This window comes from Canis lupus, chromosome 9 (assembly GCF_048164855.1).
Source record: "Canis lupus baileyi chromosome 9, mCanLup2.hap1, whole genome shotgun sequence".
NCBI classification, from domain to species: domain Eukaryota; kingdom Metazoa; phylum Chordata; class Mammalia; order Carnivora; family Canidae; genus Canis; species Canis lupus.
In genome coordinates, this window is record NC_132846.1 from 49,155,237 (window position 1) to 49,168,370 (window position 13,134).

Below are 13,134 nucleotides of genomic sequence, written 5' to 3' on the forward strand. Positions count from 1 at the left end.
ACTTCTCCCTGAATGAGGGCATGGCTCTCACCCACAGTCCACAGAGCTCCCCTTCCCTTTCCCCTGGACAGACAGACAGAGCTGGCAAGGAGGGTGTTGGGGGAGAATTGCCAGAGGGAAAGAGGAGACCTGGGCTGGGGCCAACCCAGCAGGGCCTCGGATGCCATGTTGAGACAGGCCCATGAGAAAGGGGGTCACACAAGGTGGGGTATGATCAGAGCCATCTTGGAAACACCACTCATCTTGCCATGCCATCTCGCTCAGAAAGGCAGCAGATGGCCCATGGACTGGGCAGGGAGGCACAGGGGGCTCTTAGAAACTTGTTGAAATAATTCAAACAAGGACTGCCCTGGGTAGTGGTTATGGGGTAAAAAGTACAGAGACATGCTGAGTTCAGGAACAGTGGGTTGACTTGCCTGGATTCAGCAGTGGGGTGTGTAGAGGACAGAGGCCCTAGCTTTTTCGAATTGTGTCCTTAACGCTAGAAAAGGGCCTGGCGCTTAGAGCATGCCGAATGGGCCCATGAATGCGTGAGTGAGTGGCGCTTGCAGCCTTGCATCTGCCCTAAGGTCTTCGCTGTAAGCCCACAGGCCCAGGCACGTAGGTAACCCTGGAGACCAGACGAGCAGACAAGGCCTGTGTTGGTCCACAGCAGGCCTCGCAGTGGTTGCTGAGTGGGACTGAACTGAATGTGCACTGGCCTGCTTGCAAGGCTACCCTGTCCCTGGTCTGGCTCCAAGTTTGGGTCAGCCCAGAGGGAGGGGTGGGGGAGCTTGTGGGGACCCCCTGCCTGGTTCTAAATATCCCCCCAGAGGGGAGAGGCTGGGGGAAGGCAGGGGAGAAGGAGGATTAGGCTGTGGGTGGTGACTGAGGGGGGATTCTGTTCTCCCACATAGCTGATAGCCACTGCGGAGCCTAGCCTGGGCTCCTCCTCCTGCCCCCGCCCCCGCCCGGCCCTGCCTCCAGGCCCATTTTCCTGCGCTGGAGAACCCCCAAGGGAGCCCCTTCACCCAGCTCCTCTTGCCTGCCTTGCAGAGGGGGCCAGCAGTGCACTGAGCACAGAGGACAGAGGTCCCGGGAAAGGGCAGCAGGTTACCCTGGTTCACACCCGGGAGGGCCAACCCCCTCCTCCACCCCCGCACTCTCTGGACTGTCCCGCCGGGCTGCATGGTCTCTCTCTTTGCCAGAAGAAATCCAGAAATCTCTCTCCTCTGAGGTGAGCTCAAGCTGTGAGGTGAAGAGGTCAGCCAGCCCCTGGCGAGGGCACACGCGAGGGCGTGCGCGTGAGCACACATGTGCACAGGGAGCAGCTGCGGCATCACCAGCTTTGCTTCTCTGGAACCAAGTCCCCAAACAATGAGCCTTTGAGGAGGGCACATTCCAGAGCAAGGTGCATTTGCCAGGGATCTCCCCCACACTGCACCCCCTCACCATTGTAGGCGGCCAGAGAGGGGCAGCGCAGGCTCTCTGACAGTTAAACAACCTTGAGAACAGAACCACTATCCTTCCAGAAAGCTCGCTGTCCCTGTGAGCAGGAGACTGCCCCGCTGCCCGGGCACTCAGCCGACTCAGGGTGGACAGGCTGGAGGAGCCAGGCTCCTGGAGGCTCGCTGTGCTGCCCTTCCTCCAGAGGGCCCCCCCTGGATTCTCCTAGAAAGTCTCCCAGTTAGGGGCGCCTGGGTGGCTTGGTAGGTTAAGCATCTGCCTTCATCTCAGGTCATGATCCTGGGGTCCTGGGATATAGCCCCAAGTTGGCTCAATGCTCAGCCTGGAGTCTGCTCTTCCCTCTCCCCCTTCTCCTGCTCTCTCTCTCTTTCTCTCTCATTTTCTTGCTCTCAAATAAATAAAATATAAAAGAAAGAAAGAAGAAAGAAAGAAAGAAAGAAGAAAGAAAGAAAGAAAGAAAGAAAGAAAGAAAGAAAGAAAGAAAGAAAGAAAGAAAGAAAGAAGAAAGCCTCCTAGTAAGAGGCTCCCCTAAGACCTCCCTTCTCTTTTTCCTCCCCCACTTGACTGGTGCTCCTGACAGGACCCCTGTGTTCACAAGAGGCACCCTGTAAGATGAAGCCGGGGTGCTGAGCCTGAGCGGGAGTTCACTGGAAACTGTGCATCTGGTGGGAGAGGCCCTGGAGTTGGCTCTGACCAGCCGCACCCCACCAGGCTGACTGCAGGTACCTGAGGGGCCCGGGGCCACCAGCCCCTCAGCAGGGGTGGTCACGTGCTCTTCTTCCTGGTTGTCTGGGATCCCTTGTCCAGGAAGTGGTGGCGTTGGTCTTTCTACGGCATCTCCTGCAGGGGAATGGGGGGTGGAGAGGGGAGGGCAGCTGGGCCACGGCCCCTTGGCCACCCACCTTCCCACCCCTGGACAGCGTTCCCTCCAGACATACTGGCAGTGGCCCTTCCCTCCTCCTGCCATGCCAACTGGAGAACCAGGGCTGGGGCCTAGGGTGGGTCAGCCCTTCTGCCTCCTACTAGTCTCCAGATACTTAACCTAGTTCCAGACAGAGTCAGAGAATCTGAGAGCTCTAATGGGTTCTAGAGCACCTCCAGTCTCAGCTTCCCTTTCACAGGTGAGGAGATAGGGTTGTGGAAATGGCCACTTGTCCAAAGCCAGCCAGCTTGGTGGAGACAGAGCCCTTGGATAGTGCCCTGTCCCCAAATCCAGTCACCCTCTGCAAGCTGGGGTCTGCAGAGCTCCAACTATTTCCCAAAGGAAGATAGATCACTGGGGAGGGGCTCTGGGGACCTGACCAACCCCTGCTTCAGCCATCACTTCCTCTTTGGTCTCATTTATACGTTGAGTGGCACCATGAAATGCAGAAAGGGTGCCGTGGCTAGGGAAATACTTGCAAAACATCCCAGGGTCTTTCAAAGACCTTACAGCACCTTAGGTGGATAGAGCGCCCACAAAAAAGCATTCACATGTCATACCATCCATGACCTCATCTGATTTGAGCCCCATGTATCAGCCCACAGTACAAAGTCTATGGTTTCTCCTTCCCTCCCTCCTGTTATCTGGGAGCTGCTAGGAGGGAGGGACTCACCTGGGACCCAGGCAGGTACTTGGGTAACACTGGTTGTGACCTGCACAGAAATAGGAGAAGGTCATTGTTGCTTCCTCTGTCACCTCCATGACGTGCTTTCTTCCACCACATTCACCCCTGCCTCCAGGCTTCCCGGCCACCTCCCTTCTTCACTTTCTCATTCCTTCCAGCTCTTGACGAGTTCCTCCTACATGCTGGGCATTCTGCCAACACTTTATGTCCATTGTCTTAATTAATCTGTTGAACTCTCGGGTGACAGTCGGTTGTACTGATTAAGTGAACTGATGTATATGGCGTGCCAGCTCAGTGTCACAACAGCAATGCATAATGATCCTCTCAATGCTATGAGCCCAGATAAAGCAACAGAAGCTCCAGAGGTTAACTGGCCTATATAGGGTCACAGGGCCAGGGTGGTGAAGCTAAGAGCCTAGGCCATAGTGCACTGCCAGCAGCGGTGGACTAGGAGGTGAGAAGGGGCAGAGGATGACAGAGGGGCAGGGGCCTGCTGGGGGCTGTGAGGACATGGATGTAGAACTCTGGACTGGGAGGACAACACATGACTCTCCAGCTCACTTCCAGGGAAAGAAGCACCTGACAGTCAGGCACGCAGGTTGGAGGGACAGGGGGACAGGGAAGGGATTGACAGACTGGTGAGGGAGAAGCAGGTGCATTCTTCTGGAATGTTTTTCTGGGAGAACATTCAGCTCTTTACAGGGGAAGCCTGGGCACGGGGAAGGGAGTGAAGAGGCCATCCACAGCTCTGCTTCTCTTCTCCATGAGCCACTCCCAGAGGTGATCTTGTGGTGTAAGCAAATCAGGCTTAGAAAGTGCCGAATCCAGAATTAGTCTGGAAGCAGTTCTAGACCTTATCTGCACTCATAGGACGTGTTCCTACTTCCTTTCCTTCCCCAGAGCACCCCAAATGACAGAACACTGGTACAAGAGCTGCTGTTCTTCCTTCCCTTGGGGTAAAACTAGATCTTTGGAGGGACCCTCCCACTCCAGCATCTCTCCAGGTAATGGAGACCCTACTCATAATCCATCTGTCTCCCTTTCCTCCTTCAGAGGACACTGCCCTACAGCGTCAGTGCCCACCCTGTCTCACTCTCTGCCACGCTTGCCCAGCCTCTGCTGGGAGGACGCACTCACCTGGCCAGTCCGAGAATCTCCTGGGAAGGAAAGGTGAGAGCATGAGCTTGGGGAGGAGAGCCTGGCTGCCTTCTCCCTCCCGCCCACGGCCAGGGCTGGTTCAGTCTCTGACCTCCTGACCTGGCCCCAGAGGAGAGAGCGCAGGATCTTTTTACCTGCTGCTGCCCCTCCGGCCCAGCCGGGACTGCCCGCCACAGATCCCATCATGCCAGGCCTGGAGGGCCAATGTGGTGGCTCCCTCTGTGGGAGGAAACCTCCTGCCTTCCCTTAAGCCTCAGTGATGAGGCCCACCCCTTCCTGGGCCATTTCACTCGGAGATGTAACCCCCCTCCTTGCTCTGCCATCGCCTCCCTCTCAAGCCTCCCACCTGTACCAGGTCGCTCCGCCCCCTGCCCTGGGCCAAGGCCGGGGCAACAGTTCTAGAAAGAGAGGAGCTCGTGGCCTGGCCAGTGTCCAGTTCCCATGACGACAGGGACTCTGTCCTGACTTCCCTGTCTGTCTGTTCCAGATTCTTGCAGCGCTGTGGCTAACACGTAGCTCTCCTGGTCTTAACATGTCCCTGGCCTCCTGCACTGTGTGCTACCGGCAACCTGGGTGTGCTACCAGTGTGGCTTCCCGGGGCTCCTGCCAGGGGTGCCTGCTGGGCCCAGGGGGACTGAGCTGGAGTTAGTGGTCTGACCCCAAGGCCAGGGAGGGGATCTACAGCACCCAGACCCCCGGGATCTCCCTGCCAGCTCTTCAGGCCTTGCAGCAAGCACCAGCCCTGGACGCTGCATGGCCAGGGGCAGGGGATAGAAAGACCTGAGCAGCTGGGGTGGGGGCTGTTGCTGACCTCTCCAACTGCCACTGGCAACCCTTGGGATGTGGGCATCTTTGCCACCGTCCGTGATGGGAAGGAGGTGGGGCCTGCCCGGCACACCAGGAGAGGAGGTTCCTGGGGTTGGGTGTTGCTGCTCTAAACGCCCTCTCCTAATGCTCCAGAGTTGGAAAGCCATGGATCCAGAATAAGTACCCAGTGGCTCTTTGAGGGGGAAGGGGACTGCCTCAGGAACCTTCCCCAGCCCAGATACCCTTGTCAGGGATGGTCTCGGCCTCTAGCCAGGTGTCAGTGACTGCCCGGAGTGGCTGCCTCTCCGCTGGCCCAGGCAGGGTCCCGTAGCTCTTCTGTGCTTGCTCCCTGGAGGGCCTGGCCAGTTCCTCCTCTTCGGCTTTCCTCATGGCCAGGCGGATATGTGAGCTCGAGTAGGTGTAGCCGTGGCCAGCCGGGCAGATCTCCCTGAAGGCCTCTGCAAAGTCACTGGTCAGAGGACAAGCTGACAGGCACAAACCCAGGGCCCTCCCTTCCCTCCTTTTGGGGGACAAGCATTGTGGCAGCAAAGGAGGAGGGACCCAGGTCGGGGTAAAGAATTGAGCAGGAGGGAAGGAAGACTAAGGGTCTTCTGGCTTGAGGTGAGGTCCAGGTGGCCACTGGTTCGGAGGAAGCCCTTTGGTGGCCAGAGCTGAGACTGGGACAGATGCTTACCTGTGCCAGGCAGGGGGCATCTCTCACACTTGCTGCCCCAGGCTTTGCCCACTCGGCTGCAGCAGCATATTTGTTTGGTGATGCTCTGGGCCAAAGGCAGGGCGCAGGTGCCAGGACCCAGTGACCGGTAACACAGCCCCTGCTGCATGGAGATGGCCTTGTCGGCTGCAACAGACACAGCAGGGGGGGTGGGCAGGTGGCCAGCCTCAAGTACAGGGAAGTACGGGGGCGGGTGCTGGCCAGTGGATGGGAGTGGCTGCTGGCAGCACACTCCAGCTGGCCTTACCCAAGTCTTGATCTGCAGCTTTGGGCACTGGAAATGCTCAAAAGAATGTTGGGAGGAATGGCCACAGGGGAAGGTTTTGGCATCTCCTTGTATTACCTGCTGGAGGGGCGCCTTGACTCCCACCCTCTCTTGGAAAGCCTGAGGGCAGGAAATGGAGATGTATAGCTTGTCTCCAGGTGCTGAGTTTACAAATATTTATAAAAGTCTACCACCAGCCTGGGGTTGGGTGGGAGCAGTGGGCTCTAGGGCCACAGTCTCCCTGGGGAGATGAGACAAAGTGAGAGCCAAAGAACTGATGGGGAGCTTTGAGGACAGTGCCTCTATTTTGGCCACCTTTGTAGCCCAACACCCTGTACAGTGTCTGGTGCTTGCAGATGCTCAGTAAATGCTGGCTGGACCCATGTGCATGGATGGCTATATCCACGAATCAAAATGCTACGGGCCACTGTTGGTGTGAGCCATGCAGGGTTGAGATGGAAACACCACCACCACCATTATCCCCTTTCTTGTCCTTTGATGGTGAATATTGACGACTATCCTCTTGGAAGTTTCTCAGTGGTGGATGAAGAGGCCATGTCATGCTGGAACAGACTGAATTCCTTGTCATGCCAGATGAAGGGAGGAGGGATGGGTAGAGAGGACAACACTCAAAGCTAAGGAGTTGATGACCAAGGTCAGGGCCCAGGATCAGCAGGCCAAATTCAAATCCCTGCTCCACCAGGAGCTTTGTGGCCTCCCTGGGCTTTACTATCTTCATGTGTAAAATAAGGATGATGATAATTCCATGAGGAGCAGACACCTTTGTTTCTGCCTGCTTAGCACCGATGCCCCTGTGTTCTGGGGAAGGCACCTGGGTTTCCTCTGGGATTTACCCTGTCTTTCACTCTGTCCATGTGGAGTGGAGGCCGGCCCTACTTCCTAGCTGAAAGAGTCCATACCCCTGGTCATAGTGAGTGGCTCAGGGATGGGCACTTGACCAAGTAGGCCCAATGATAATAATCGGCTTCGGGGCTTTCCCTAAATTATTACAGAAGAGATACTTTTTATTTCTCTATTTTTAAACTGGAGTTTACAGGGCTGAGAGATGTAGGCCTAGAGCGTCTCGTGGCCACCTTTGAAGGAATTACGAAACCAACACAAAGGAGACAGAGCAAGAGGCATCCCAAGGACACTGTGTGCACCTGGATCCAACCAAGCCTGAGGCACACACCTACCCCTGGACTTCCTAGTTGTGTGGACCAATTATTTTTGCTTACAGTGGTTTGAGTTGGGTCTCTGTCACTTGCAACCTAGAGGCTCCTGACTATTATACTTTTTTTTTCAAGTTTATTTATTTATTTAAGTAATCTCTACACCAGTGTGGGGCTCAAACTCATGACCCCTGAGATCAAGAGTCATACGCTCCTCCAGCTGAGCCAGTTAGGCACCCCCTGACTAATGCACTTTCTTCACAATGATGTATGTGAAAGTGACTTGTCAAAGGTCATATGCTAGATACACAGATCAATTCATGCTCAGTCCAGGAGCCTGGGTCTCCAGGTATAATCTCTGTTTCCATTGGTCACTTCCCTTGGAATGCTGTAGGTAATGGCTTGGTCCTTCTGAGCCCCAGGGTGGAGGTGACCTGGCTGAGAGTATCAGGAGGCTGCCCCACACAGAGGGGCCCTTGTAGAGTGCTCTATTGGCCCTGGTCAGGTGGTTGGGAAGAGGGCAAAGCTCAGAAGTGAAGGCAAGAGAAACTTCATGTCTGCCTCTTTCCACCTACAGGGAGGTAAATCATCAAGAGGGAGCTGGAGGGAGTAATAATAGTAGGGAGGGAGAAAAAGGACACCCAAGTGTCATCTCTGCCTCCCTATATTAAGGGTTTCTTTCTGGCACTAATAACTAAAAGCCACTTCAGGTGTGAAAAATGCCTAATCAAATGACCTTAAGTGGGGAGGTGCGTAGGATGAGGAGAAGGAAGTGCTGTATGCCCCTGGAGGCACTGATCGCATGTCCTTGTCGCCACAAAGTCTCCCTGGGAGCCCACTCTGGGCCTCCTGACTCTGGGGATCCCTCTTCAGGCTCTTGCTGTCTTCTTTCCCTGTAGACATGCACTGGGTCCAGTCTCCTCTTTCCCTTCATGTGGGATGCTCCCTCTGGGTGGCACTGGAGTCTTGCTCATCCTGCGGCGCCCCTCAGACCCAGCACCTAGTGATTCGTAAGACTGAGGGCTTGGCTAGGCATGGGGAGCTCTGCTGAGCTGAGGGTGGCCAACCTGACCCGGACTGCCATTTGACAGATGCCAGTCAGGACTGGTTTTCTTCTGTTCTGGTCAGTCCACCCTATCTGGGCTATGGCGTCAGCTCTGCTATCTGGGGGTGCTGCCAGCCTGGGCTCCTTCCAGCAGGAAGCCACAGAGGCCACTGGAAACAACTGCCTGGGGGTACACACACACACACACACACACACACACACACAGCATGCACACACACACAGACACGGTCCTAATATGACCAGTGACGTGTATGTATTCGCCGATGCAGACACATTCCGAACCATAAAGGACCCCAGGTTTATGGGAAGCCCTTCGGGCCAGGCAGCAGTGCCGTTCATGCTACAGATGGGACCTTTAAGGGAGGCCTATCTGTAGTTAAGGGACCAGGCTTTCAAACTCAGGCCTAGAAGAGGCAGCCACAGCTCAGAGGCATCAGAGCAAAGGCAACACATGTCCCCTCAAAGTAAATGAGGCAGCAGATGGGACAGAAAGGATTAGAGAAAAAATAGAAGTGGAAAATCCCAAACTGCAAAGCCCCAAAAGAAACGCCAAAAACCAAAACTGAAGTCATAACGGTCCCCGCTCTAGCAGGTAGGGGCAGGTCAGTTTTTGTACATTGACCCCAGCTCCAGGTTGAGACAGAGGTCCTGGGCCCTGGGCCCTGGGCCTCCAAGGATCTGATCTTTTTTTTTTTTTTTAAAGATTTTATTTATTTGACAGAGAGAAAGAGCACATGCAAGGAGAGCAGCAGGCAAAGGGAGAGGGAGAATCAGGCTCTCTGCTGAGTAGGAGCCCAATGCGGGCTAGGGCTCCTAGCCCAGGACCCTGGGATCTTGACCCGAGCTGAAGGCAGATGCCCAACCGACTGAGCCACTCAGGTGTCCCCCAAGGATCCCATCTTGTTTCCCGGTATCCACCATCTCTGCTCCCCACCAGCACTTACACACACAGCGGCTCCTGGATGGGTCCAGCATGAGGCCAGGCCCGCAGGTGCACAGGTAGCTGCCCCTGGTGTTCACACACTCCGAGTCCTTGCACAGATCCAAGGTCAGGCACTCGTTGATATCTGCAGGGTTGGAGAAGGTGAGGGAGCACCCGCCCCACCAAGCCTGATGGAGGGGAGGGGCTGGTGCACAGATCTTCTTCCCATACTTTCTCCAAAAAAGGGGGACAACAATAAGAGAGCTGCCATCTGTTAAGTGTGGTTGCTCTCTCTGTGCCTCAGTTTCTTCATTCATAAAATGGGGTACATTAATAGTAACTAGTCTTGTTAGGAGAATAGTCCTGTTAGGAGAATAAAACAAGATAAAAATTGCAAATCACTTAATTCTACTAACTAGTACTAACAATCATAATATTAGGAGCTAATGTGTATGGACCATCTGTTATGTGCCAGGTACCATGCCAGGTGGCTTACGTATGACACTTCATTGAATTCTTACCAATAATTTTATCAAGTAGACCCATGTGGCTTCATTTCATAGGTGAGGAAACAGGGTCCAGGAGTAACTTGCCCAAAGTCACTCAGCTGGTGAGTGGCATGCTGGGATGCAAATGAGGGGAGCAGATAAGGGGACAGTTTGGGTTGGAGGGTGGAGAACCATTTGCCCAGTCCCCAGTCCCTCCTATTCAGCCTTCCTTGAGGGACTCTGAAGCATCTCTGCTGGGCCCAAGATCTAGGGAGCACGTCCACAGTGAGCTGCAGGATGGAGGGTCCCTGGCAAGGATGAGGAGGGAGGAAAATCGAAAGCCCCAAAGGGTACACGGTTTGGAGGGCATGTTTCCAGGAGGCTGGGAGGCCTCGGGCAGAACACCAGTGGATGCTCATGCTGTTTTTTAGATAAGGGAGTGACATTAGCTTCCTTTGTGATCTCAAAAACATTTCATGCTGGAAACTTCTTCCTGCCAAGGGGAAATCCCAACCCTCACACTCTAAGCTCCAAGAAGTCTTGGCGATGGTGCCTTTGGTGATGATGGTGAGTATGGAAGATTTGTGAGGGGCACTCTCACCTCCAGAGCCAGGATATTAGACATGACGACCTCATTACCAGAGTCACCTGCTCACCTGTAAGCTTCAGGGAAAGTGGCACTGAGCACAGGAATGAAGGGGCTAGAAGATGGCCCAACCATTCTTTGGCAGGACACCCTATTGGGAGTGAGGTGCCCTTGGGAAATGCCATTGAGGTCTAGGAAGGGGAACAGACCCATTTGCCTCTGGACTGTGGCCAGAGTGATATATCTAAATCTGATATGCTGGGACACCTGAGTGGCTCAGTGGTTGAGCATCTGTCTTTGGCTCAGGGTGTGATCCCTGGTCCTGGGATTGAGTTCTGCTTTGGGTTCCCCGCAGGGGGCCTGCTTCTCCCTCTGCCTGTGTCTCTGCCTCTCTCTGCATCTTCCATGAATAAACAAGTAAAATCTTAAAAACAAAAACATGACATGCCTCTGGGGTCCCCATTCACCTCTTAGAGGGAGCTCCTAAACCCTCACATGATATCCAATGCCTCCACTATATTTCCCCAAAGCCTGTGGGTGAGTAGGTGGCTCCAATGAGGCCCTGAAATGTCTGTATTGTCTCCCGTGGCTACACAGGCTGTACTCCAGCCAGCCCAACTGTTCCTTTGCCTGGAATGCCTGCATCCTCTTTAACTGATTGCCTCTACTCATCCTTCTCCAGGTCAGGCATCACCTGAAGCCCTTCTCCTACCTCCCAGTCTGGGAAGGGGCCCCTACCCCACCATCGCATGGCACCCAGAGCTTCTTCCTAGCAAGAGAACTTCTCCCATGGTGTATAATTGTTTAAACATCTGTAATCACCCGAAGCAGCTGCCTTGTTTATCTGTCACTGTGTGCTAATGCCTAGCACAATGCATGCAGCTCATAACAACACTCCCCAAAATTGCCCTGTAGCAGGAGAGAAGGATGGAGAGAGAGAGAGGATAGTGACGCACACGGGTGTAGAAGTGAGCAGGTTCCCCCCCAGATATGGAGACCAAGACGACAGACATGGAAAGGGGGAGGTTTAAAGGGCCCTGGGGAGGGCCCCTTGGCTTCCTGTATCCTTGGGGCTTAATGGAGGGAGGGCCAAGAGCTCACATGCGATCCCGAGAATAACTTTAACCCTGTGCACTGGGAAACCTGCCAGGAGGAGAGGCCACTGGGGACAGTTGAGATATGAATGGCCCTTCTGTATCCTCTAAGAGCAACACTAAAGACTTCTCTCCACACCCACCATCCAGTCTACTAGTCCTCATTGCCCCCAGGGGAGCCTGACCTTGGGCTGGGTCAGAGGTCTGCCCTTTTGCCTGGCCCAAGCACTTTGTCCATGGGCCAGAAATCCCCTTCAGGCCCAGTACCCCCCCAGGAAGATAGCCTGGCCACCCCGAGATTTCCTCAGATCCCTCTCTCCCGAAGAAGAAGCCTCCTGGGGGAGGGTACCTTGGCCTGTCAGCCAGGCCAGCAAGGTCAGGGTCTGTGTTCATGGTCTCCTCTTACCTCCACCTGTGCCTTTTCTCTGCCCCCTCCTGGCTGCGGGAGGGAGGTCTTAGCAGCTGGAGGTAATTTGTTGAAGGATGTCCACAGAGGTCCCCAACAACTCAGGCTGACTAGATCGTGAAGTCAAAAGTCCTCCCATCCCAGGGGGATTGGCCAGGGAGGTAAGGGGATATGTGGGGACTGGGGAAGTGCCTTCACACACAGATCCTGCAGCTGGAGAGAGGCACCTGGCTTAGGTCTGGCAGGGCGTGGGGGTGGGGCAGTTGGAGAGGGAAAGAGGGACAAGTTCAGCTCCCAGGTCCTTTCTAGGCCTGCTCTATCATTATCCCACCATGATTTCCTTAGGTCCCTGGAACCAGCAGCCCCCACAACTCCCTCAAGCTGAGGCTTAGAGGTGTCCAGCGAAGACCACTCAGCGACACCACTCCTTCTGTCTGTGGATGGGTAGGGGGAGTGCCCCAGCATCCTCAGCCCTTCATCATCCCCCATCTCTAAGCCCAGCCCTGGCCTGGGTCATCCTTACCTTGGCAGTGAGTGAGATTCAGTCTCTTGTACCCCTGGGGACACTCCAGCTGGCCATTTTCAATCACCGGGGAGGCTGAAGAGTAAAGATATAGACAGGTCTCACTGGAGGGCCTTGGGCTGTCACTCATGATGAAAAAAAGTAGGGTGCAATCCACTCCACAGCTGTGAGGCCCTGTCCCCCAAGTCATCACTGCAGACAGCTGTGCCTCCTTGGGTACAATTCCTTCTCTGGCTCTCACTAGGTCACTCTGCACCCACCTTGCTCTTTCTATTTTTTTTAAAAGATTTTATTTATTCATAAGAAACACACAGAGAGAGGCAGAGACACAGGCAGAGGGAGAAGCAGGCTCCCTGCGAGGAGCCCGATGTGGGACTTGATCTCAGGACTCCGGGATCATGCTCTGAGCTGAAGACAGACACTTAACTGCTGAGCCACCCAGGCATCCCCACCTTGCTCTTTCTAGAAAAGACACTCCATGACTGCAGGTCTTGGACATCTATCAATGTTATACACTCTAATGTGATTAAACATGTTTTATTTATTTATTTATTTATTTATTTATTTATTTGATTTTTTGGTGTTGATGTAATTATAGATTTGCAGGAAGTTACAAGAAATAGTCACAGAGAGGTCCCGTGTGTCCATCGCCCAAGTTTCTCCTAATGGTTACGGCTTATATAACTATCGTAGATGGAACAGTTCACAGTCTAAGTTCAGTGTATTTCGATCTTGGGTTTGAATGCTGCCGTAGCTGACAAGGTGTCTTGGTTCAAGACAGAAGGAGCTCCTAGTTGATGGCACCTTATAAAACCACACTATTTGGTTTTCATTCACCAGCTGTGCGATGCTGGTGCTGAA

At 54.2% G+C, this 13,134-nt stretch overlaps 1 protein-coding gene and 1 long non-coding RNA gene across 2 annotated transcripts in view; one reads left to right on the top strand and one right to left on the bottom strand.

Annotated features, from left to right (window-relative positions):
• The window catches only part of LTBP2 (latent transforming growth factor beta binding protein 2), a 101,490-nt gene that overhangs the window by 24,710 nt on the left and 63,646 nt on the right, over positions 1-13,134 (bottom strand). Inside the window, exons 9-15 of the mRNA XM_072839334.1 lie at positions 12,274-12,348; positions 9,199-9,321; positions 5,713-5,877; positions 5,261-5,476; positions 4,191-4,210; positions 3,042-3,081; positions 2,173-2,286 (exon numbers count right to left, since the gene is read on the bottom strand). Of these exons, the coding sequence (XP_072695435.1) occupies positions 2,173-2,286; positions 3,042-3,081; positions 4,191-4,210; positions 5,261-5,476; positions 5,713-5,877; positions 9,199-9,321; positions 12,274-12,348 (753 nt within the window). The remainder of the gene's footprint in view (positions 1-2,172; positions 2,287-3,041; positions 3,082-4,190; positions 4,211-5,260; positions 5,477-5,712; positions 5,878-9,198; positions 9,322-12,273; positions 12,349-13,134) is intronic.
• LOC140640247 (uncharacterized) lies at positions 1,499-4,274 on the top strand. Its single transcript, XR_012036903.1, has 3 exons — positions 1,499-1,688; positions 2,027-2,168; positions 4,107-4,274. It is a non-coding gene; the product is annotated as an uncharacterized lncRNA (long non-coding RNA).